The following is a 27,578-nucleotide window of genomic DNA, read 5'->3' on the forward strand; positions in this document are numbered from 1 at the left end:
CTTTTTGTGAGCTAGTATGTGGTCTATTCTGGAGAATGTTCCATGTGCACTTGAGACGAATGTATATCCTGTTGCTTTTGGATGTAGAGTTCTATAGATGTCTGTTAGGTCCATCTGTTCTAGTGTGTTGTTCAGTGCCTGTGTGTCTTTACTTATTTTCTGCCCGGTGGATCTATCCTTTGGGGTGAGTGGTGTGTTGAAGTCTCCTACAATGAATGCATTGCAGTCTATTTCCCTCTTTAGTTCTGTTAGTATTTGCTTCACATATGCTGGTGCTCCTGTATTGGGTGCATATATATTTAGAATGGTTATATCCTCTTGTTGGACTGAGCCCTTTATCATTATGTAGTATCCTTCTTTATCTCTTATTACTTTCCTTGTTTTGAAGTCTATTTTGTCTGATATTAGTACTGCAACCCCTGCTTTCTTCTCACTGTTGTTTGCCTGAAATATGTTTTTCCATCCTTTGACTTTTAGTCTATGCTTATTTTTGGGTTTAAGGTGAGTTTCTTGTAAGCAGCATATAGATGGGTCTTGCTTTTTTATCCATTCTATTACTCTATGTCTTTTGATTGGTGCATTAAGTCCATTTACATTTAGGGTGACTATTGAGAGATATGTACTTATTGCCATTTCAGGCTTTAGATTTGTGGTTACCAAAGGTTCAAGGTTAGCTTCTTTAGTATCTTACTGCCTAACTTAGCTCTCTTATTGAGCTGTTATATACACTGTCTGGAGATTCTTTTCTTCTCTCCCTTCTCATTCCTCCTCCTCCATTCTTCATATGTTGTGTGTTTTGTTCTGTGCTCTTTGTAGGGGTGCTCCCATCTAGAGCAGTCCCTGTAGGATGCCCTGTAGAGGTGGTTTGTGGGAAGCAAATTCCCTCAGCTTTTGCTTGTCTGGGAATTGTTTAATCCCGCCATCATATTTAAATGATAGTCGTGCTGGATACAGTATCCTTGGTTCAAGGCCCTTCTGTTTCATTGCATTAAGTATATCATGCCATTCTCTTCTGGCCTGTAGGGTTTCTGTCTAGAAGTTTGATGTTAGCCTGATGGGTTTTCCTTTATAGGTGACCTTTTTCTCTCTAGCTGCCTTTAAAACTCTTTCCTTGTCCTTGATCCTTGGCATTTTAATTACTATGTGTCTTGGTGTTGTCCTCCTTGGATCCTTTCTGTTGGGAGTTCTGTGTAATTCCATGGTCTGTTCGATTATTTCCTCCCCCAGTTTGGGGAAGTTTTCAGCAATTATTTCTTCAAAGAGACTTTCTATCCCTTTTCCTCTTTCTTCTTCTTCTGGTATCCCTATACTACGAATATTATTCCTTTTGTATTGGTCACATATTTCTCTTAGTGTTGTTTCATTCCTGGAGATCCTTTTATCTCTCTCTATGTCAGCTTCTATACGTTCCTGTTCTCTGGCTTCTATTCCTTCAATGGCCTCTTGCATCTTATCCATTCTGCTTATAAATCCTTCCAGGGATTGTTTCACTTCTGTGATCTCCTTCCTGACCTCTGTGATCTCCTTCCGGACTTCGTCCCACTTCTCTTGCATTTTTCTCTGCATCTCATCCCACTGCTCTTGCATTTTTCTCTGCATCTCATCCCATTGCTCTTGCATTTTTCTCTGCATCTCTGTCAGCATGTTCATGATTTTTATTTTGAATTCTTTTTCAGGAGGACTAGTTAGGTCTGTCTCCCTCTCAGGTGTTGTCTCTGTGATCTTTGTCTGCCTGTAGTTTTGCCTTTTCATGGTGATAGAGATAGTTTGCAGAGCTGGTACAAGTGACCGCTGGAAGAACTTCCCTTCTTGTTGGTTTGTGGCCTTTTCCTGGGAGAATAGCGACCTCTAGTTGCTTGTGCTGGGCAGCTGTGCGCAGACAGGGCTTCTGCTTCCTGCCCAGTTGCTTTGGGGTTTATCTCCGCTGTTGCTGTGGGCTTGGCCTGGCTGGGGCTGCTCCTCCAAAATGGTGGAGCCCCGTTGGAGGGGGAGCGGCCGGGGGGCTATTTATCTCTGTAAGGGGCCTCTGTGCTCCCTGCTGCCCTGGGGGTTAGAGTGCCCAGAGATCCCCAGATTCCCTGCCTCTGGTCTAAGTGACCTGTCCTGCCCCTTTAAGACTTCCAAAAAGCACTCTCCAAACCAAAACAACAACAGCAACAATGAGAGAGGGAACAGAAAGAGAAAAAAGGAAAAAACACGCGATTTTTTTTTTTTTTTTTGTCCTCAAGTGCCGGTCCCAGGCACCCGCTCACTGGTCCTACTGCCCTGTCTCCCTAGCACCAGGGTCCCTGTCCTTTCAAGGCTTCCAAAAAGCACCCACCCACCGGTCCCGCAGGGAAGGAACGCTTGATATTCTTTGTCCTCAGGTGCTGGTCCCAGGCACCCGCTCACCAGTCCCGCCGCCCTGCCTCCCTGTCCCTTTTAGGCTTCCAAAAAGCACTCGCAAAAAAGAGAAAAAAAAAAAGGGGAAAAACACGCAATTTCCTCCGTCCTCAGGTGCTGGTCTCAGGCACCCGCCCACCGGTCCCACAGGGAAAAACGCACGATATTCTTTGTCCTCAGGCGCCGGTCCCAGGCACCCGCTCACCAGTCCCGCCGCCCTGCCTCCCTAGCACAGGGGTCCCTGTCGCTTTTAGGCTTCCAAAAAGCACTCGCAAAAAAGAGAAAAAAAAGGGGAAAAACGCGCAATTTCCTCTGTCCTCAGGCGCCGGTCTCAGGAACCCGCTCCGCCGGTCCCGCAGGGAGAAACGCGGGATATTCTTTGTCCTCAGGCGCCAGTCCCAGGCACCTGCTCACCGGTCCCACCACCCTGCCTCCCTAGCAACGGGGGCCTGTCCCTTTAAGGCTTCCAAAAAGCACTTGCCAAAAAAAAACCGCTCCGGTTTCTTTCCACCCGCTGGGAGCCGGGGGGAGGGGCGCTCGGGTCCTGCCGGGCCGGGGCTTGTATCTTACCCCCTTCGCAAGGCGCTGGGTTCTTGCAGGTGTGGATGTGGTCTGGATGTTGTCCTGTGTCCTGTGGTCTCTATTTTAGGAAGATTTTTCTTTGTTATATTTTCATAGCTCTATGTGTTTTTGGGAGGAGATTTCTACTGCTCTACTCACGCCGCCATCCTGGCTCCGCCCCTCATTGAGAGTTTTTAATCATAAATGGGTATCAAATTTTTTTTCATCTATTGAGATGATCATGATTTTTATCTTTCATTTTATTAGTGTGGTATATCTGACTTCTGGATGCTGAACAATCTTTACATCCCTGGAATAAATACCACTTGATCGTAGTATATTATCCATTTAATTAATGTATTGCTTAATTCGGTTTGCTAATATCTTGTTGAAGATACTTACATCATGTTTACGGGAGATATAGGCCTGTGATTTTCTTCTGTTATAGTGTCTTTAGTTTTTATATTGGTATAATGTTGGCATTGTAAAATGAGTTTGGATGTGTTCCTAAGTCTTTAATTTTCTGGAATAGTTTGAGAAGAATAGATTCTAAAACTTCTTTCAATATTTGATGGATTCAGCATTGAAGACAACTGGTCCTGGACTTTTGTTTGTTGGAAGTTTTTTATTATAGATTCAATCTTATTACTAATAATGCATCTATTCAGTTTTTCTCTTTCTTCGTGACTCAATCTTAGGAGGTTGTCTGTTTTGAGGCATTTATCTACTTAGCTATATTGCCCAATTTGATAACATATAATTATTTATAGTAGTCTTTTATAATCCTTTGTATTTCTTTGGTATCAGCTGTAACTTCTCTTTCATTTGTGACTTTATATTTTTGGGCTTACTGATGTCTATTTTTCTTCCTGGTTTTTTAGCAGCAGGATATTGATTCTAGAGAAACCATGTTTTATTTATTTATTTATTTATTTTTATTAAGGTATCATTGATATACACTCTTATGAAGGTTTCACAAGGAAAACAATGTGGTTATTACATTCACTCTTATTATCAAGTCCTCCCCATACCCCATTGTAGTCACTGCCCATCAGTGTAGTAAGATGCCACAGAGTCCCTATTTGTCTTTTCTGAGCTATACTGTCTTCCCTATGACCCCACACACACCATGTGCACCAATCATGATACCCCACAATCCCCTTCTCCCTCCCTCCCCACCTGCCCTCCCATACCCCCTCTCCCCTTTGGTAACCACTAGTCCCTTCTTGGAGTTTGTGAGTCTGCTTCTGTTTTGTTTCTTCAGTTTTGCTTCGTTTTATACTCCACAAATGAGGAAAATCATTTGGTATTTGTCTTTCTCTGCCTGACATATTTCACTGAGCCTAATACCCTCTAGCTCCATCCATGTTGCTGCAAATGGTAGGATCTGTAGAGAAACTATGTTTTAAGAAGCAAAATTGCAACAAGCAAATTTGAAGATCTGATTGGCTTTCTTAACCAGTTCATGATTTGGGCAGTATCACAACTAGCCAGTAGACAGGAACTTTATCAGGCTTCCAAAAAGGAGAGGTTTTTAAAGGCAAAGACTTAGTAGAAAAAAATAAATTATTAGCAAAGAATGTATTGCTTTAGGCCCTCCTAAGGAAAACAGAAAAATCTATCAATAAATTTTCAAGTGCTGATCAGGAAATTACATGTTGACTGGTGAAGGTTACATTCCTGAGTATGCTGAATCTGTAGTTAATTAGTTATTAAGTCTTGGTTGGCTGATATGGACCCTAATATAAGTGACTCCATTTTGAGGCTGGGGCTTTCTTTTTAATATATATTTTTACATAACCCCAAATTACTGAAATTCTCCAATTTTTATTTTGAAGGAATAACTTTATATCAAAATTGGAGATATGCAGCTATTTACAGTTTATATGCAAATTTTAGATCAATTTTATAAAATAACAGTTAAAGAAATGACAGATTTCTCAGGGATACCAAGGTATAAAGTAATTTATACCATTGAATTATTTTTATCATCATATTAACTTTTTATTTGCCAATGAATTGTTGCTATCTAACTTAAATATAATCAGCCTCCTTATGCATTTTTCGATAAAATAAAAATAGGCCCACAAACCATGACTCATTTAGGTCAAGTGTTCAATAGATTAGGTGGCATGTTCAGTTACTATTGAAAATGGTCAGTCTTCTTTATTTCAGAAGCAAGAGTAATAATCCAGTGACAGCACAAGTAAACTTTATTTTACTCTCACCTTATGTGACCAAATATTTGATCTCATACAGCAGAAAATGACAAAGAAGGACACTATAGTTACTGTTCCAAAGGCTGAGAGGAGGTACAATCTTGAGGACAAAGTCTTCTATTTTGAAATTAACCATACATTTTACTTTGAAATCTCATTTATATAAACCATTATATTTTGACTCTGCATTTTTTTATAGTGTCTGGGTATCAATTTTATATGACAACATTTAGTTTTATTAAGTTTATCATATAATTAAAATAAAATTCTCTAAAAGCACTTAAAACTTATATACTTTTATATGCATTGAGGCTATGTCCACCATTTAGGTATGATAGTGACCACAAATGATCTATATTAGATATTTCATACATTGCTTTATCTTAATATTTTTATTCACTCTGATAAGTAGCTTGTTTCCTTACATCATCCTGTTTGTGAATAAGCTGTTAAGTTACAGAGAGAATTATTCAAGCATGTAGCTTTTTAATTAAAAAGAGAAAGATTAGTCAACCTTTTTTCAAGTGATAACCACATGAAAGGCAACTTTTAATTACTCCTTTTGAAGTTTCTTTCCCAGTTGCAAATGTAGGTTTCAGAAATGAATGTTGAGAATGAGGTAACACTTGGGAGAAGAGGTTAATCATATGTAGATCAGTCTGAATGCTTAGAGGGTGGAGAGGTGCACAGAAATGCACATTCTCAATCTCACTGAACAGTGGCAGTGTGTGTGTGTTTCACAAAAGGAGGGGTTAAGACTTTTTTCATCTCTTCCTCCCTCTGTTCACTGTACCTTGGGAGATCTCGTTCCCCACTGGTGACCATCAACACAGTTTGTCCACAGAATCTGCTTCATTATTTCTTACACTTTATTCACCTTCTCTCCTACTCTTGACGGTGTGCTTGATGGCTTACCATTTCTCTGTCTTTTCAGACAACATCCTTTGTGGTGCCATAGCACATGGATTTCAGGACTGCCTGTGAGGAGGTAGGTTAAATGGCTTTCTGCTTTTAAAATAAGGAAAACAGGTTTTAAATAGAAAATATTTGGCCCTCCTTTATACAAGTGGAACACTACTTTGGGTGGAGGGATGGGTGATGTGTCCATTTCCTTTCCAGACTATGATTCGTTTCTGCAAGACCAGAAATCCAAATAATGCCTGGAGAAGCCTCAGATTTTCACTCTTTCTTTAAGGAGAAGATGGAAGCATATTTGATATGATAGATTGCTCTTCTCCATAAACTATGTACTGCAAGATTTCATACAGTAGAAGTATTGGAAGTGAATCCACATAAATGGTTATAAATTAGAAGACATCTAAGGTCCCTTTCAGCACTAAAATCCTATGATTTTATGATTCCAGTATTATTAAAGTATTTCAATATTATTTAAATATTAACATGTGGCAATTCGGATGCTCAGTAGAACTGTCAGTAGGAATTGAAGTGTTACATTGCCCTTTCAAGGGCATTAAAGGCTGTTCAGGTGTGCAGCCAGCAGTGCATGGACCTGGGGCCCTCAGGAATGTAACTGCTATTTCAGGAAGCAAGACTATTTGTTTACTAAACATACAACATTCAAAGCATTGCTTTGTTCATTCACGCAAAATGCAAGCATGCATAGATTAAAATATTTTGTATTTAATTAAAAGACTTAAAATATATTTTTGTGTATAAATAACCCAAGAAAAAACAACCATAACTGGATTACCTATGATAGATTTAAAAGAAAACCAACAAAATTTCAATTATTCATATGAGTAATGATTGCTCTTTTCATCTGAATTATCATGTGTTAAATTTCTTGCAAAAATACCTTCTTTTATAAAGTATTTGTCACAGTTGGTTCAAAGTTTGGAATGTACATAAGGACTTTCAGAAAATTAATGTTAATAACACTTATGTTTTTTTATATTCAAAAGTTTACAAATGGGAATGCTTCATACATATCTCTCTGCCAGGACTTTTCAAATTGCATTATAGTTATTTGATTAAGAATTTATCTCATGTGCAATACTGCATACTGTAAGGACAGAGTATATTAATTTACTCATCTAGTTAACCCAGCACCTATCAATTCATACTTTTATTTTAAAAATGAAGTAATGTTTTAGCAGCTTAAATTTGGAAGCACCAATTTTAATTCTGTGCCATTTTATACTCTTAACTTTGAATGTGGCATGTCTAATATTTCTGTCAAAGTGTTATCCTATGTTTGGAATAATGCAGCACTCATTCACACTGAATGGGTATTTGTGAATGAGACACAAATGAAATACATACAAGGTTCATGTAGTACTCACTGTGTTGTGGCCAAATACTATTTTAACAAATGGCTTACCTGGGGTGTCGGAGGCTGACATGAGACTCGTTTCCCAAACCATTTTTAAACCAAATTATTTTGATACATTGATTTGAAATACACATCAGATACTTCTTAGGGTCCAGCAGATTTGTTTTACAGTGGCAATGCCCTTGTGATCATCTTTCCCTTGCTTCTTGTAGCAGTAGGTTTCTGTTGTAATGAGACCTTTGAAAATCCCCACCATTTTCAGCTGTGAGATACACCTGTCCATAACTGCTCAGCAATAGGGTTCATGTGTCTCCCACATGTGGCTGGACTGGCAGGGGTAGAGAGCTATAAGACACTAAAGATAATCAAATTGCCCTGAAGATGGACCAGGGTCAATTAGTTTGTCTGAAACTTAGTCAGAACATTTAGGTGAAACATAGTTCACTTATCTCTGTCACTTTGCAGATGAGAGATTTTTATGAAATGTTGAGTACCATTTAATTAATTAGTTAAAAATAAAACCATAACATGTAGCTGGGAGCTCTCAAGTCTAAGTTTAGCCTGCCTTCTAAAGTTCTACAGTGCTGGAAATTAAATCCTAGTAAAAAATATATTAAATGAAACTTGTTTTCTCTTGACTACTAATAAGGCATTAAAGATGCAAATCTGATATTCACATCCATCAGATATATCTAGCTAGAATATTCCCATGTGGATAACAGGAAGTCTCTTCTTTAAGAAGAAATAGAAATATGCTCAGATAAGTTCCCTTTAAATGTCTTAAAATTTTCTAATACAGGTCATTTTTAAAAGACAGGTTTATGTATTGTTTAAGGAAGTGCTCTTCTTAAAAAGAAAATATTACAATTCTTTCAAGGAACTGGGATATAGAGGTGCAACATGAAGATAGAAAATACAATTGGAACAAAGGCAAAATCTACAATAGAGAAAAAAAAGTATATGGACAGCTAGGCATATTACTGATTTCTCTACTTTTAGAAGTGTTATGAAAATAACTGTGTTCAATAAGCCAGTATCTTAAGTCATTTTTCTTCATATTTAATATTTGCATTCCTAAAGATATTATCCATAAATTTGTGTTGACCATGAAATACATATTTCTCTATAACATATATTTAGTATTTAATAATTTATACACACATGTAATTTAATCTAGTCCCTCATAAAACAAAATATAACCTGTGAGTATGATTCAGCAACCAAATATTAGAATTCCTCTGAGTAAAATACTGTACCAGGTCCTATAGATTAATAATCCTGAATAATGAAGACACTAATAACTTACTGAGATCTTCTTGAGATAACAATAAATAAGATGAAATTAATGTTTTAGCCACTATTGTGACTCTATGGTACAGTGCAAAAAATTAAATGGCACCTAAAACCATAGGCTTACAGAAGAAATTGTTACACTTAGCAACCAAAATATAGAAATACTAAGGATACTCTGCAAGAGTATTAGCACAGCACACCACTGTCTCCACCTAGTTTCTTACAGTTTGTAGTTTCTATATTTGCTATTGCAAATACATTTCAAGATAAGGAACAGATTTAAAAGTCTCACAATATACATTTCAGTTCTTTTAATGATTTGAACTTAAAGAGGCCTTAACTTCTAAGTAGAAAATGGATGATAGTCTGCTTTGCAAACTTGCAAAGGTATTAGGTTTAAGCTAAACAGAAATTCTTAATAAGTTTAAATGTGAGGTTTGTCTTTAAAACAAAAAGTAAATTCATGCAAATTCATGAGTACATTTCACTAACTTACAGGAAACAAGTCAGTGACTAGATCTTTACAAGCACTGCCTTTTAAGTACTTAAGAGGTATTGCCTTTGAATATTCCATGTGAATTTTGTCAAATCCAACTTCAATGTATCGAATCGACTATGAGACACAAGAAAACAACATTCGAATGTATATCTTTTTTTAATGAATCATCCTGTGAAAAGAATTTTATGTATGTTTTATAATTTGCATAATGCATTTGTACATTATATATGGCACATACATTTCTTCATTCATGGGCGATACATACACAGCCAACAAAGTCTGAAGACAAATCATTGTCATCTTAAGAAAGAGAAGATGAGTTCAGTTCTTCAGTTTACACTGAAATGTGGAGCCAGTAATTATTAAATTGATTTTCCATTTTTAAACAACCTGGGGCCACAGATCTGTATAGATTTTTTCAGCTGTTTGAGTTTGTGCTGCTCACACTGTTTCCCATTCTTCTCCCAGAGCAATCCATGGGTCACATGAGCATGTAGATCACGCCTCTCCCCATGTTAGATGGTGTCCTGTGCTCCCTTAGTGGCATGTCTCTGGTAGGAAAATTATCTGTCAGGTCCAGAGTAGACTCTTACTCATTTTCTTCCCTCCAGTGGTCAGTGCCTTGATATATTCAAGGCAATGTCCTTCTCAGAACACTTGGTATTCCCACAGGAGAGCCTTAGTGACCGAAATGGGACTGGTTGACATGTCACTGTATACAGGAGGACTGCAGAAGGCGTCCCTCAGATGATCCTGCATGAGGGAAACCAGAGCGAGGCTGAGGGCACAGAATCCAGAGCCCAGCAGCCTGGATCCACTCACTCTGCTCCTCTGTTCCCATCCAGTCCATGAGTGTGGAAGCACTGGTTTATTAGGAGGGTCAAATGAATTTCTATTTCTGGGCACACAGTGGTTATTAAACAACAAATATGTGAAATGTGTGATCACACTTCATCAGCGTCATCAGATCTGAGTCAGGAGAGCACCCTGAAATGGACTCTGTCCATTTTCTTTGATCTTCTTTAACAGCTCCTAATCCAATGCATTTGTCTGCCAGTCTGACATTTCCTGCTCAAGGTTGATGTTTTTTTATGTCAGCAAAAACTATGTTTTGAATTATGTTCACTCGGCTTCCCTAATTCCTATCCATCTTCCACTCTGCTATGATAAATATATTTACAAACATAATTTTAAACACATTATTTCACTGCTCAAATGTCTCTAGGGCATCTGCATCACCTTCAAACCCTGGCACATCCCGCAGGGCCTCGGCCCACCTCCTCCCTGCCTGGCACTGCTCCCTGCTCAGGCTCTGCTTGGCCTCGCGATGCCTTCTCCTGCTTGTCTTCTTGTAGCATATGAGCTACACATTCTCATACTTCCACATCTTTACTAATTTTTTTTCTTCTTGAACAAAATAGCTTTTGACCCCTCTAATCATTGTTACCTCAGTGCATTTTTTTCAACAAGCTACACATTTTTTCTGTTAACAAAGCTTCAATGGCACTCCTCCCCTCGAGAATATTTCATTTCCCTCCACGCTGCCCCTATGTCAGCTATCATACTGCACCTTACGTGTATAATTTTTGCAAGTAGGAATACTCTGAGGTCAGGGACTATTTTCTAGTTCATATCTAACTTTGTTGTCATGCAAAATTCATGTATGGGGTTGTAAAACTATTTTAATGTTCACAAGCTGAATTTTCATAGTAGAATATATATAACATCTCTAACCTCTGGAGAATGTATTTTAACTTGAATTTGCTGTTAGATTTGTTAGCTTTCTGCTGGACTTCTCCAAAGAGTGATTTATTGGTATATATACTTAAGCCACCTCATTCTTTGCTTTCTCTCACTCCTGTCATTACAGGGTCCAAAAGTGAGCTCAAAGTCTGTATTCTGTTCTTCAGACAACCATCTAATAATTAGGGGACATTTTACACATTATTTGAGTGAATGGAGCTTTGCCCATATCAGAAATGTAATGAAAGAAGCCTCAGAGCTGTGCTTTAGGTCCTCTAAACTTTACCGGATGCTTTTTTATATCTCTTTGATGTGTAACAATGATGTACTTGTGGGCTTTCAGGGAAAAGCCCCTTTTTCATCTTCAAATTGAGACAGAGCATCACTGATGATTATCATCTGTTACATTACTCTTATGGGGAAAAAGTGGCCCGAATTACTGCACATTGTAAAATCAGCAAATGTACTCAATTATGTTCACTTGGCTTTGATATTATTTTATACCTATCTGTTTCCCATGCTGCCTCACAGAGTCTCAAAGTTGGCTTCTGGCCAAGATCACATTGTAAGCATGAGAAAGGTTTTTCCATGTGAAAAATGTCGAAAATTGTGTTTTGTATTAAAGAAAATATAATTTACTTTTGTTGAAAATTTTTGTCCTCTAGACATATCAACTTGATTCGTACTCTAGAATAGATGTGTTGATACCATTTAGTGAACACCTGCTATGTGCCAGTCTCACAGAGAAGGAAATAATTCCATCCGTGTTCCTGAAAAAATGTGTTTTTCCTTAAAAATTTCTAACTATTACAAAATAATTATAGACTAGCATAAGAGAGCTAAATGGTATAATGGTATGTATTGGCACATGAGATAAAACAGTTTACAGAAAGAGTTATCTTTGGAGGCTGCAGTATCTAAATATAGTCTCATCAACATTCTGGAACAATCTTTTAAAGAAACAAACTCCTAGCAATCTACATGTAAATTTATATTCCAAAAGAAAAACTGATATTTGCCTGGGAGTTTGTGCTTATTAAAAACTAAAGATAACTATGTATTTCTATGTACTCATCTCTTTTTCTAAATTAAGTATGACTCAATAATTTTTAAATGAAAGTATAATTGCCAAAGTAGTCATTGTTCCCATTGACTTTTTAATGCAGAATAACAGCCAGAGATTTCATTCCATCACAAAATAATCTCCTTTTGTATCTCTGTCCAATGGGCACATGAAGTGTACTTACTGGGGAGAATATTCCTGTTTTGCAGGGTGTGTATCATAACAATGGCATGCTTCAGGAGGGACCAGATTCAAGGTCTCTGGCAGTGATTACTAAGGAGCTGGTTTACAGACATGTAGTGCAGGTTCAGAAATCTTCAGAGGCCATTTTCACAACTCCCAAAAATGTGTCAAGCAAAAAGAATGAATTAGGAATCAAAAATCCTGGGTCTTAAACCAGTCTGTTTTAATTAACTGTGCTAATTTAGGCAGTTCACTTCATCTCTTTATCCTCATTCTCTCATCTATGCAAAGTGTGAGTGTGTGTAGTTTCTTGTGTGTGTATGTGTGTGTGTTGGCAACTAGGAATGATGAACTAGTGCAGAAAGGGTATTAAATAGATACATTTTCAAATTTAAAATGCTGCGATGGAGACAAAGCAGATCAGTGGTTACCTAGGGCTGGGTACTGGGTGGGGAGATGAGGTAATAGGTTTCTTTTAGGAGTGATGAAAATGTTTTAAAATTGATTGTAGTGATAGCTGCACAACTATGAATATACTAAGAAACATTGCATGGTGTACTTGAAAGTGGTGAATTGTATAGAATGTGAATTGTGTCTCAATAAAGCTATAATGAAAAGTTTTATATTTAGATTGTATGTATTACATAAAACTTTCCTTATTTGTCAGATACAGTATATAAACTATATTCCTTACTTCCTAGATCTTTGTGGGTTTTCTGACATACGCCCCAGTATCAGGCCCATTTTACCTGAAATTTTAATCCTTTCCTCTGCACCTATATTAATGTCACATCTCAGACTCATCAGACTGCATTTTCCCTAGCTCTCCTATGTTATTCATCATATTTTGCTGTGAACAGACCATACAATTATAATTTATAAACTAAGTATATTTTTTTCTCTGTTTTGCTCTTTTTTGTGTCTGAAGACAAAGACAGGGGTTTGTTTGCTGCAGGATGGTAATCAGGAGCCTTTCAAAGTCCGGCTGCACCTAGCCAAAGACATTTTGATGATCCAGGAACAGGATGTGATTTGCGTGTCTGGTGAGCCTTTCTATTCTGGTGTAAGTAGATTTTCCTTCTGTTGAAGATTTTATTGGTTTTGTTTTTCATTCATAAAAATGTTTATTCATGGAAAATTCTTAATATAGTTTTCTTTTACTTTCAGAACCTAGTCAATCATCCTGCATGTAATTTTTGTTTACATTGTTAAATAAGCACTGCCCTTGTATAATATTCATAACCTGGGCCCACAGCTATCCGATTTGTAGTCTATCTTTACTGTGTAATAGCATTAAAAACACCATCTTAATGTTGCCATATGTGATCTAGAAGAAAATTACAGCAAGTATCAAACAGTTGGCTTCCTGGATTCCTCAGACATCTGTAGCCATTTAGCATGAAGATTTAATTTGCAGCATATTAGCAGACTTACCTTGGAGTGCTTTTTGTTGGTGGTGAATACTGCTGAACTTGAGTTATCACTTAACTTCTCACTAACATCCTATGGGAGTCACACCAGGTCCTAAATCAATAGGCCCTTGCTAACCAAAGGTAATGGACATTTTGCAGACTGTTAACTGTTCTTTTGTCACAGACCATTTAAATCATCCTCAATCATGGGTCTAGCCGTCAAGGCTGATTAAATTCTTCCCGTGGGGTTGCCCTTTCTTCCTTTTAGTTAATGAAAGAATAGTGGTCAATTCCTCCCTCCCTCCCTCCTTCCCTCCCTCTCTCTCTCTCCCTCCCTCCCTCCCATCTTCCCTCCCTCCCTCCTTCCCTCCCTCTCTCTCCCTCTCTCTCTGCCTCCCTCCTTTCCTTCCTTCCTTCCTTTCTCTCTTCAGTGAAGAGATATGATTCATATAACTCTCTAGAATGAATATATCATGGATGTTCTAAATCAGTAAAAACTATTGTAATCTGTAAAACTCAGTATTTCAACAATGAAATAATGTTATTGTTTTAAATTTTGCTGACAAAATAGCCAATACATATAGATTTAGTCTCTTTTGAAGAGAATGCTTAATTCAGACAGAAGTAAGAATATCCTATGATAACATCAACAAATGAAAAAAAAAGCATGTGACAAAATTCCATGTTCATTTATAAGAAACGTATTTGGCAAAGTCTGAATATGATGGAACTTCCTTTTTCTGTTAAACACCTAATGAACGCTTCTCACTAGCATTATAGTTAACATTGAACATACTCTCTGAGAGTGTCTAGAATCATACCTTGCTTTATTTCTACTCATTACTGTGTTGGTTGTATGGCAGGTCAGGAAATGGGCTTGCATTGCAATTACAGATGAAGAGGTAAAATAACTTTATTTTAGATGTGATAATGGTGTATATAGAAAAACCTAAAAAATAGAATAATACAAATTTAGCAAGGTTATTGGAAATAAGAACAATGGCCAAAGTTAATTGTATTTCTCTAATTTGCAACAAACAAAATAAAAATGCAAATCACAAAACCTCAGTGATAATATAGTCGGGAATAAATGTCACAAAATGTATACAAACCTACCTTGAAAACTACAAAACTGTAATAAAGGAAGTGAAAAGCAAATGGAGAAATGTAACATGATCATGAGTTAATGATTACATATTGATGTTTTTGTATCTTCCCAAATATCCAGTATCAATCAAAACCCCAAGACATTTTCATAGACATTGATTCTAAAGTTTACATGGAAATACAAAGGACATAGTATAGCCAAACAACCTCAAATAAGGAGAACAAATTTGGAGTGTTTTCCTGATTTCAGAACTTACTGTAGGATCACAGTAATGAACACAATGTGATATTTTCATAAGTATAGGCACTTGAATCAATGGAACACTATAAATAGCCCAGAAACAGACCCACTTTTATATGGTCAATTGCTTTTTTTTTTGTTATGGTAAACTATATATAACATAAAATTTACCATTTTAGCTATTTTTATTTTTAAGTGTGCATTTCAGTGACACTGAGACATTCACTTTGTTGTGCATCTATCACCACTATTTTCATCATCCTATTCTCTGTACTCTTTGTGCCCATTAAACAATTACTACCCATGCCCCCTCCCCCAGCCCTTTTTCTACTTCCTGTCTCTGTGTAGTGACTTGTGAGTAGAATCTACAACATTTGTTCTTTTATGTCTGGTTTATTGCACTTAGTATGTCTTCAAGGTTCATCCATGTTATAATATGTGTAATAATTCTTTTCCTTTAGAAAACCAAATGATATGCCTTTGAATGTATATGCCACACTTTGCTTACACTGTTTAACCATTTACTTAACAATGAACATTTGGCTTGTTTCCAGAATAATACTGATTTGAATATGGGTGTATGAATATCTGAGTCACTTTTCTCAATTCTCTTTTGTATATGTTCACAGTTAATTCCTTATCAGATACATGATCTGCAATATTTTCACCTAACCTTGGGTTGCTTTGTTACTCTTGATTGCTTTGTTTGATGCACAAAAGTTTTTAATTTTGATGAAGTCCAATTTGTCTATTAATTTTGTTGTTGGCTCAACTTCTGTGTTATATCTAAGAAGTCTTTTCCAAATCCAGGTCATGGATATTTTCTCCTTTATTTTCTTCAGAGTTTCTAGTTTTACCTTTTGCATATATGTCTTTGATGCATTTTGAGTTACTTGTTGAGTATGGTGTTAGGTAAAGATCCAACTTCATTCTTCTGCAATGGATATTAAGTTTTCCTGATATCATTTGTGTATTGGCATCCTTGTCAAAAATAATTTGACCATATATGTGAAGAATTATTTCTGGGTTCTCTGTTCTATCCCACTGGTCTATATATCTGTCTTTATGTCAGTACTACACTACTTTGATTACTGTAGCTTTGTGGTAAATTTTGAAATCATCAAGTGTGTTGTGTGGTGTCTAGCTTTGTTCTTTTTCAAGAATGTTTAAGCTGATTGGAGTTCCTTAAGATTCCTGTAAATTTCAGCATGGAATCATCCAGTGGAAAACACATGAAAATACAGGAGACAAGGGGACAAATGTTAATCCCAGGTTAACTAATTAGAAAGATTTAGTTAAGAAGATCATCAAAACTATAGCTTTTCCAAGTCTAGTAGGTGGCATCACTCCCCTGAGCATTGTATAGAAATGATACATGGTTACATTTGCTTATCAGTTTATTGTTCTTATTTATAAACTTACAGATATAAAAATATATATCACATTTACACAAATTAATTTTATTACATATAATTTGAATTTTAAAAAGGATGTTGTCACCCCTGTGCCCATCATCAGCTTAATAAGGAGATTGCTACCCAAAATCTGAGACCCTTGCCTCACTGACAGCTTCTGTACCTGCCATAGAGAAAACCAATCTGTATGTTGTGTTTATAATCCCCTTAATTTTGTTTGCTTACTACATATAAATAATGTAAACCTATTCCTTGCTCTATCTGCATATATGTATATGTAGACAGATGATTGATAAATGGACAGATTATATGTAGATATTTAAAAGTCTTTTGTTTTGTTCCTTCTTCTTGTAAGAAGGTTGACATTTTGCTTTATTTTGTTATATTTTGTTCCCCAGCTCTCAGATGGAGCTTGGAGTCTTGGAAAGTCTGCCAGCTGCCTAATTCTGCTTTCTTGGTAGGGAATCTGTCCCTTCTTTCTGAGTGCTTTCTGAGTTAGGACTCCCTGCTTGTGGTGACCTGCAGTTTCACTGTGATGCATCTATAAAGATTTATTTTATTTTGCTTGGGAGTCATAGGAACTCTTGAATATGAGGATTTATGCATTTCTTCAATTCAGAATTAATGATAATTTTTAAAAACTGTGCTTATCTCCCATTCTGTCTGTTCCTCCCTTCAGTAGTTTTTTTAGACAGATGTGAGATCAACCTCCTTGATTCTTCATACTCTTTCACATGATACACCAATTGTCTCCATGGAGTACTGAGCAGACTCTTCAAGTCTTCCTTCCAGTTCACTAATTCTCTCTTTGGTTAGATTTAGTCTGTTGTTTAAACTATTTATTGAAATTCTGATTATGGTAATTATGTTTTTTGTTTCTAGAAGTTTTATGCCACACCATTTTATATTTTCTGCATATTTTATCTCACTGTCATGCACTTGATATTTCTTCCCATCCTATTAGTCATGTTAAAACTCCTATTTATGGGTGTTTCGGAAACTCTAGTATCTGCAGTCATTGTGGATCTTATTCTTTTATTTGGTTCAGATTTGTGTGCATGGTGTTCTGTTGACTACCTCTTATGCCTTCTTTCCTCCTGTGATTTTTCATGGTGTGGTCATGTTCTTTGATGTTCTGTGGGGTTTCCTTGGGGTCAGTTCTGTAGTGTGATACAGAGACAGAATTTTCTTTTGCATTTGCTTTTGCCAGGTGCCTGAGGATACTAGCAGTCCAGAGATCCTTTACACTAAATTCTCTACTGGGGATTTGAAGCCATGCAGAGTGAATCTTATCTGAAAATGACCTGTGGGCCAGTGCATGTTTATAAATTCTCAAGAGGTTTAGTTTTTAATTCTTTAATCCACAATCAAACTCAAAACTAAGTTTTCTACTGTAACCCTTTGGGTGGTAGAAATCTTTTTCATACGTAGGCACTAGTACAAGGTTATTTCTCACCTTGTCTGGGTCCTTCTAGTCAAGAGCCCAGGGTGGGGACCATCAGAGCCACTGCTCCTGGAGAGTCTTTTATGTCACGACTGACACTTTGTTATCAGTTCTAATGATTGAAAAATTTCTTCTTTTTTTATTGCCTGTCTAGGCATTGAGATTTTTGTTTGTTTGTTTGTTTTATTGTATCCATCATTTTATTGTATGTTGTCCTGGAGAAAGATTTCAATGGAGCATTAGGCCCAAGGTTAGTTTTGTGTGTGTGTGTGTTTTTGTGGTAGAAAAATCTTTTGGCTTTGAAATCAGGCAGACCTGGCGTATATCGCAGCATCACCGTTAGCTAGCTTTATGACCCTGTGTGAGTTAATTACTTTCTCTGAATCTTGGCTTCCATGAGGGAAAAACTGAGATTGTCTAATTTACAGAATTTTCTGTGACAGCACTAAGTGAGGCAGCATTACCTGGAAACTTCTAGAGGTGAAATACAGAGGCAGCCTTGATTCTTTTACTTCCTGCTTTTCAACTATTTACTTGCATTTGTATCAATTCCACAGCCTTATTTGATGTCATAATTGTTTCCTAAAATAATGAAAGAACTACTCATTTGGATATTTGTGCTTTTCTCTAATTCACTTTGCCTAACATTTTGAATGATTATCCTGGATGAGCAATTTGAATAGACTAAGTAGGCTTTCTGTGTAAAATTAGAAAACAAAACTTCTCACTTCAAAAGAAATGCTCTGTGAGTGAATGGATGCTTTTTAAATGCAAAGAAGTTTCATTATCATAGCTTCAAACCAAAGTACTCTTAATGTTGCATTAGTGAAAAGGAGCCTCAGGATATTCTAACGATTACAGATTGATGACAGTTATATTGCTTCTGTAGAAATTCATTTTAATTAAATATGTAATACTTCAGTGAGATTCATTATAGACCAAAAAGCCAAAATTTGCATTGTTCTGGAAATAAAGAATCATACAGACTAGGTGAAATGAAATAAGTAATAATGTGAAGACAAAATCCATGTGATTTATGTAAATGTTATCCTACATGACTTACCATAATAAAGAGTGACATTTTTGGTCAAAATAGATATTTTTGTTACTGGTATATTTATTATTTTTCTCCCTTGGAATTGACTTCATCGATTGTTTTGTACCACAGATAGAGAAATTTCATGTTCAAAAAAGTATTTTTCTCCACATCGCACTGGAGAGGTACAAGAGAGGCCTTGTGGCAAGTCAGGACTTAAACTTCATCCTGTGGATAATGAGATGTCTAGAGAGCAAAAATAAAGCTCCCCTGTACCACCCAGCAAGGCTTTGTCAGTGGAGGCCTGCTGAGCAGCTGGAAATTCCCACCTCTGACCAGCAGTAACAAGGAAATTCTCACCTCAAATGAGGAGAGACAATCAACAGATGCCAACCCTGAAATGACACAGATGTTACAATTGTCTAACAAGGATTTTAAAGTAGCTGTCATAAAACTGCTTCATCTTTGTTACAAATAGGATTGAAACAAATGAGAAAATAGAAAGTCTCAGCAAAAAGCAAATGGAAATTGTGAACTGAAAATACGACTGAACTAAAATCTTGGTGGATAGGCTCTACAGCAGAATGGAGAGGACAGAGCAAAGGAACAATTAACTTGAAGACTTAACAATACAAATTACCCTCTGTGAGATAAACAGAAATTGGACTAAAAAAATGAGGAATCCATGGGACTATAACAAAGATTTGACATTTATTTCATCAGAGTACCAGGGAAAGAAAAAGAGGTCAGAGCTCAAAGATTGCTTGAGGAAATAATGGCTGAAAACTCTCAAAATTTTGTCAAAGACAGAAACCTGCACATTCAATAGTGAGAGAAATTTCAAAAGGATAAAGCCAAGAAACTCATGCCAAGACACCTTCTAATCATGTCCTGACAACTAAAGACAAAGAAAAAAATCTTAAAAACAGCAACAAAAAAATAATTCTCTAGCAATAGTGCAAAAACAATTTAAGTGGCAGTAGATTTTTCCCCAGAAGCAATGGAAACCAGAAGGGAGTGGCACATCTATTTTTCAATTTCTGAACAGAAAAAAAACTGTCAACCCAGATTTATATATATGCCAAAAATAATCTTCAGGCAAGGGGAAATTGAGACTTTATCCTAAGAATGAAAATTAAGAAAATTTGTCCAACAGACATGTTCTAAAAGAATGACTTAAGAAGAACTGTACAAGCAGAAAGTAAATGATTAAGGAGGAAAACTGAAATAGAACAAAGGAAGAAAGAGCAATGGAAAGAGTAAATATATGGGTAAAGACAATGCATTTTCCTTCTCCTCTTGAGCTTTCTAAATTATGGATAACAGTTCAAGCAAAGATCACATAGCTGTCTAATGTGGTTCCCAGGGGAAAGAGAAGACATATTTGAGACAATTATGTTACGGGAAGAATGAAGGGACACAAAGGGAAGATAGGGTGTGTGGTCTCAATTCTGATTGCATGCCCACACGGTGAGTTACAATGGGAAAGTGCCCCAGAGGTCATAGAAAAGACTGGGGATGCCACGAGACAGTTGGCACGAGACCGGCTTATTGGGAATTACGTCAGGGAAATTCAGGAGCATCCAGTTGGACAAGGTTGCCCGCACTCTCACCGTCAAAGAGCGAACGATGGATATGGGGTGAAAGGAAAAAGACTACGTGCTTTGCTAGAAGGGATCATTCTTGTTTGACTAACACCCCAAGGAATAAAAGCTCCAGAGTGGCTTGGATTCCTTCATTCCAAGATATTCCTAAGGCAGGTCCAGTTTGGCCAGACCCAGGTCGTTAACATACCATAAACTGGATAGGTAACCCAAAGAAGTGGTCATGTGACACATGGTTATTATTGGATAAGAGGGTGCAAACTGGCTGTGCCTGTCCCCACATGGGGTTTGCTCATTTCCTTTGAGTAGGTAAAACACTGGCATGAGTAGACAGTGATGTTGTGCATATATAATGCAATGCCTAGGGTACAATGACTAAAAATCCTATATAAATGCTCAAAAACACTATAGATTAGTCAAAATGAAATTCCAAAAAATATTCAAATAATCCGTAAGAAGGCAGCACAAAGAAGGAAAGGAATGAAGAATGGAGAGAACAAAAGTACAAAAACAAATTAAATTAAATTAAATTAAATGCCATAGTTAACATACCAATTATTAAATTAAACATATTGTAGTTATATTTTACTGGTCTAAACTCATAAATCAAAATATACAGATTAGAACAGTGAATTGAAACCAAAAAACAAACCCCACTATGTTCTCTACAAGACTTACATCAAGTTCTCTGCAGTAACATGAATAAGTTGAAGATAAAATGATGGAAAAAGACATAAAGATACATCCTTAATGAAGTCATTCATCAGTAAAAGCAGATCTCAGATAAAGTACATATTAATATCAGATAAGGTAGACCTCAGAGTAAAGAAAATATGAGGTTCAAGAATGTATTACTTAATAATAAAAGGATCAATACACAGAAACATGTAGCAATTTTTAGTATGTATGAACCAAACAGCAGAGTTGTATAATACATGAATCAAAACCTAATAGGAATAAAAAGAGAAATAGGGAAAATCCAAGTTATATTTGGATACTTTAATGTCTTCTCTCAAAAACTGATAAAACAAGTAGACAAAAAAAGTTATACTGAAAATAGGAGAACATAGCACCATCAACCAATGAGATCTAATGAACATTTATAGAACATATAGCAGATTATGTATGCTTAAAACACTAAAAAAGCATTTTTCATTTGTCAAAATAAAACATTTTATGAGCCATAAAACAAAAGTTGATAAATTTAAAAGAATTTAAATGTAGTGTGTTCTCTGACTGTAATTAAATGAAGATAGAAATAAAAACAGGTAAGAGGATAATCTCCAAACACTTGGAAACTAACCAACAGAATTCTAAATAATACAGAAGTCAAATAAGATATCTTAAGAGAAATTTAAAAAATACATTGAACTGAGTGAAAATCAAAAATATCAATATGTGTGGGATAGTAGTATTGAAAGGGAAATAGCATTAGATGCATTCGTTAGAAAAGAAATGTCTCCTATCAATAATCTAAGCTGTCATACTAAAGACCTAAAGAGCAAAATAAGTACAAAGCAAATAGAATGAAGGAAATGATAAAAGAGTAGAAATCAATGAAATGAAAACAGAAAATCAGCAGAGGAAATCAATGTAATAAAATCCTGGTTCTTTGAAAAAAATCAATAAAATTAAAAAGCCTCAGCAAGACTGACAAAGAAAACAGAGTGAAGATACTAATTACTAATATTCAGAATAAAATAGGTGATGTAACTACAGATCCTACAGACATCAAAAAAAAGAAAGAAATAGGAGAATACTATGGACAACTCTATTCATATATGTTTAACAAATTAGATGAAATTGACCAATTCCCCGAATAACAGAGGCTACTGCAGCTCATACCTATGTGAAACTGATTATTGATTCCCTCTATGACTATTAAGGAAATGAAATTTGCAATAAAAACTCTGGACAGAGAAATATAAAGGCTTAGGTGGTTTTGTTGAGGTCTACCAAAGAAGAATTAATAGTAGTTCCATAAAATCTCCTCCAGAAAATAGAAGCAGAGAAAATATATAAAATTTCATTTTCCAAACTTTTATTATTCTAATACCAAAACTAGACAAATAGTACAAAAAGGAAAACTATGGATAAATATGCTTCATGAGTATAGATGTAAGAATTTTTAACAAAATATTAGCAAATAGAATTCAACAATATATGAAAAGAATTGTACACTATGACCCAATTGGGTTTATTTTAGAGACACAAAGCTGATTCAATGTCCAAAAACCAATCAATGATTTCAATTCATGATAAAAAAAAATCTTAGAGAACCAGGAATGGAGAGGAACTTTCGCAATTTTTAAGAGCACATCAAAAAACCTTACAGCTAGCAGCATGCTAAATACTGAAAGGTTGAATTCTTCCCCCTAAGTGTGTGAATAGAGCGAAGATATCTGCTCATACCTCTACTTTTCCACATAATACTGGAGGTTTTAGGTAGTGCAATAAAGGGAAATAAAAGGAAGTAAAAGATACAGTTAAAAAACAAAGAAATATCTGTCCCTTTTTTTCCCCAGATGACAGGGTTATCTGAGTCTTCTGGAATTCCTGAGTATACCAGGCAACTTTCTCCTTGGGGCTTTTGCCTTACTGGTCCCTCATTCCTGGATTATCCTTCATCCAGGCATTTGTATCACTTATCATTTTCTTACCAAGTCAGGTTGTGCCAAATGTTATCATCTCAGAGATCATCTTTTATTACCTTTTCATTTATACCAAGTTCTTGCTCTCTGGCATTGTTTTTCTCCAGAGTATTTATTGCCTTTATTTCAATTAGAATAAGAACACCTAACAGGCAAGGATTTTTGATGTTTTGTTCTTTGTTGTAGTTACAACAGAAAAAACAGTGGTATATAGTAGCCACTTCTTAACTATTGGAAATAGTCAGCATTTCAGAAGTAAAACAATGAGAATCTTTATCTCCTGGTTTTGAATTCTGCATTTAAGCTATACTGAATGGTTATCCTTTCATGCTCTCTTTCAATAGTTCATAACTTTCCTAATTTTTTCACTCTTAACATTCCCATACAACCTAAATTTTTAACTCAAGTTCACTTCTTTATCTCTTCCCCTTGGGCTCTTGCAAAAGCACATTCAAATTCTTCATCAAGAGCCACAGCAGAAAAATTCTGTCTCACAGGGGGAAGGGTGACTGTTTATTTTCCAGTGGGCTTAGGGGAATGTCAGCCTCCTTTCTGTCAACCACAAGTGTAATTGGGAGGACCCTATGGAACTTACTAAAGAATAAAAACAAAGGGAATGGAGCAAGTTACCCCAGAAGTGCTTTAAATGGAGTCCCTAAAATAACCCATAAGAAAGGAATATTTTAAAATTTATTCTCCTTATACTGCTTAGGTTGCCTAAATCTTCTCAGAAGTAATGCTATTACTTTGTTAGGACCAATAAGTTCTAAATCCTAACAACATTATTTATTTAAAAGAGAATTTAAAAAGTGAAATATTTAGGAATTAAATATGCAAAAGTGAAAAATATACATTCTCAAAAGTAAAAATATGACTGAAAGAAATTAAAGACCTAAATAAATGAAAAGACATTCCATTTCTACATATTTAAAGACTTAATAATATTATTAAGGTAGTAATGATCTCCAAATTGATTTACAAATCAATCTCTATCAAAATCCTAGCTTACTACTTTGCAGGAATTGACAAATGATTCTAAGATTAATCTGGAAATTCAAGGGACTCAAAGTAGCCAAAACAATTTTGAAAAAGATGAAAAATGTTGAAATATTCACACTTGCTTATTTTAAAGCAATAATTTAAAGAGATTGTAGTCTAGACAGTGGAGGATATGTCTAGTTATAACATAAAGATATTCATGAAGATCATTGAATAGAATTGAGAGTACAAAAATAAATCATCATATTTACAGTCAATTAATTTTCAATGGTGACAGGACCATTTGTCTTTTCAACAAATGGTGCTAGGACTGCTGCATATCCATATGAAAATTATGAAGTTGGACCCCTACTTCACACCATATACAATATGACTAGGAAAATTAACTCAAATTGGATCAAAAAACTAAAGCACTAAATATATAAAACTTGGAGGTGGAGCCAAAATGGTGGCATGAGTAGAGCAGCAGAAATCTCCTCCCAAAACCACATATATTTTTGAAAATACAACAAAGAAAACTCTTCCTAAAAGAGAGACCAGAAGACACAGGACAACAGCCAGACCACATCCACATCTGCGAGAACCCAGTGCCTCGTGAAGGGGGTAAGATACAAGCTGTGGACCAGCGGGACCCGAGCGCCCAACACCCCAGCTCCGGGCAGGAGGAGAGAGGAGTCGGAGAGGGGAGGGAGAGGGAGCCCAGGACTGCTAAATAGCCAGCCCTAGCCATCTCACCAGAGCACAGACACAGTGCATGCATGAGGTGCTGGAAACTAGGGAAACAGGACAGAAAGACCTGTGAGTGGGTCCCTGCAGACAGCACACCCAGGACAAAGAAAAGCGAGTGCTTTTTGGAAGTCTTAAAGGGACAGGGACCCCACAGCCAGACGGAAGCAACGTGGGACCCATAGTCCAGCAGAAGGGAATCTGGGGAACTCTGGGCACTCTAACCCCTGGGAAGTAAGGAGCATGGAGGCCCCTCACAGAGATAAATAGCCTCCCGGCCGCTCCCCCTCCAATGTGGCTCCACAACATCAGAGCAGCAGCCCGAGGCAGGGCACGTGCAAAGCAAAAGCGGAGATAAACTCCATAGCAGCCGGGCAAGAATCAAAAGCCCATTCTGCGTGCAGCTGTCCAGCACAAGCCACTAGAGGTCGCTGTTCTCCCAGGAAAGGAAGGCCACAAACCAACAAGAAGGGAAGTTCTTCCAGCCATCACTCGTGCGAGCTCTGCAAACTATCTCTATCACCACGAAAAGGCAAAATTACAGGCAGACCAAGATAACAGAGACAACACCAGAGAAGGAGACAGACCTAACGAGTCTTCCTGAAGAAGAATTCAAAATAAAAATCATAAACGTGCTGATGGAAATGCAGAGAAATATGCAAGAGCTAAGGGATGAAGTACGGAGGGAGATCACAGATGCCAGGAAGGAGATTACAGAAGTGAAACAAACTCTGGAAGGATTTATAAGAAGAATGAATAAGGTGCAAGAGGCCATTGATGGAATAGAAACCAGAGAACAGGAATGCATAGAAGCTGACACAGAGAGAGATAAAAGGATCTCCAGGAATGAAACAATATTAAGAGAACTGTGTGACCAATCCAAAAGGAACAATATATGTATTATAGGGGTCCAGAAGAAGAAGAGAGAGGAAAAGGGATAGAAAGTGTCTTCGAAGAAGTAATTGCTGAAAACTTCCCAAACTGGGGGAGGAAATAATTGAACAGACCACAGAATTACACAGAACTCCCAACAGAAAAGACCCAAGGAGGACAACACCAAGACACATAATAATTAAAATGGCAAAGATCACAGACAAGGAAAGAGTTCTAAAGGCAGCTAGAGAGAAAAAGTTCACCTATAAAGGAAAACCCATCAGGCTATCATCAGACTTCTTAACAGAAACCCTACAGGCCAGAAGAGAATGGCATGATATATTTAATGCAATGAAACAGAAGGGGCTTGAACCAAGGATACTGTATCCAGCACGATTATCATTTAAATATGAAGGAGGGATTAAACAATTTCCAGACAAGCAAAAGTTGAGTGAATTTACTTCCCACAAACCACCACTATTTTAGAGGTATTTTAGAGGGACTGTTCTAGACGGGAGCACTCCAAAGACTAAACAGATGTCACCAGAGAAAATAAAATCACAGCAAAGAAAGCAGACCAACCAAATACTAACTAAAAGCAAAAAATAAAATCAACTACCCACTAAAAGCAGTTAAAGGAAACATGAAAGAGCACAGAATAAAAAAAACCAACATAAAAGAATGGAGGAGGAGGAATAAGAAGGGAGAGAAGAAAAGAATCTCCAGACAGTGTATATAACAGCTCAATAAGTGAGCTAAGTTAGGCAGTAAGATACTAAAGAAGCTAACCTTGGACCTTTGGTAACCACAAATCTAAAGCCTGTAATGACAATAAGTACATATGTTTCAATAGTCACCCTAAATGTAAATGGACTGAATGTACCAATCAAAAGACACAGAGTAACAAAATGGATAAAAAAGCAAGACCCATCTATACACTGCTTACAAGAAACTCACCTCAAACCCAAATACATGCATAGACTAAAAGTCAAGGGATGGAAAAACATATTTCAGGCAAACAACAGAGAGAAGAAAGCAGGGGTTGCAGTACTAATATCAGACAAAATAAACTTCAAAACAAAGAAAGTAACAAGACATAAATAAGGACATTACATAATGATAAAGGGCTAAGTCCAACAAGAGGATATAACCATTATAAATATTTATGCACCCAACACAGGAGCATCAGTATATGTGAAACAAATACTAACAGAACTAAAGGGGGAAATAGAATGCAATGCATTCATTTTAGGAGACTTCAACATGCCACTCACCCCAAAGGATAAATCCACTGGGCAGAAAATAAGTAAGAACACGGAGCCACTGAACAACACACTAGAACAGATGGACCTAATAGACATCTATAGAACTCTACAACCAAAAGCAACAGGATACACATTCTTCTAAAGTGCACATGGAACATTCTCCAGAATAGATGACATACTAGCTCACAAAAAGAGACTCAGTAAATTCCAAAAGATTGAAATTCTACCAACCAACTGTTCAGACCACAAAGACATAATACTAGAAATAAATTCTACAAAGAAAACAAAAAGCCTCACAAACATATGGAGGCTTAACAACATGCTCCTAAATAATCAATGGATCAATGAACAAATTAAAATAGAGATCAAGGAATATATGGAAACAAATGACAGCAATAACACAAAGCCCCAACTTCTGTGGGACACAGCAAAAGCAGTCTTAAGAGGAAAGTATATAGTGATCCAGGTACACTTAAAGAAGGAAGAAAAATCCCACATGAATAATCTAACATCACAATTATCGAAACTGGAAAAAGAAGAACAAATGAGGCCTAAAGACAGCAGAAGGA

The 27,578-nt window shown here is 36.6% G+C and overlaps 1 protein-coding gene across 1 annotated transcript in view; it reads left to right on the forward strand.

The window, feature by feature from the left end:
• Positions 1-27,578, forward strand: part of SNTG1 (syntrophin gamma 1) — an 832,887-nt gene that overhangs the window by 493,814 nt on the left and 311,495 nt on the right. The window contains exons 3-4 of the mRNA XM_073229494.1: positions 6,097-6,150; positions 13,165-13,299. Coding sequence (XP_073085595.1) covers positions 6,124-6,150; positions 13,165-13,299 — 162 coding nt within the window. The 5' untranslated portion in view covers positions 6,097-6,123. The remainder of the gene's footprint in view (positions 1-6,096; positions 6,151-13,164; positions 13,300-27,578) is intronic.

Source organism: Manis javanica, chromosome 2, assembly GCF_040802235.1.
Source record: "Manis javanica isolate MJ-LG chromosome 2, MJ_LKY, whole genome shotgun sequence".
Classification (NCBI taxonomy): domain Eukaryota; kingdom Metazoa; phylum Chordata; class Mammalia; order Pholidota; family Manidae; genus Manis; species Manis javanica.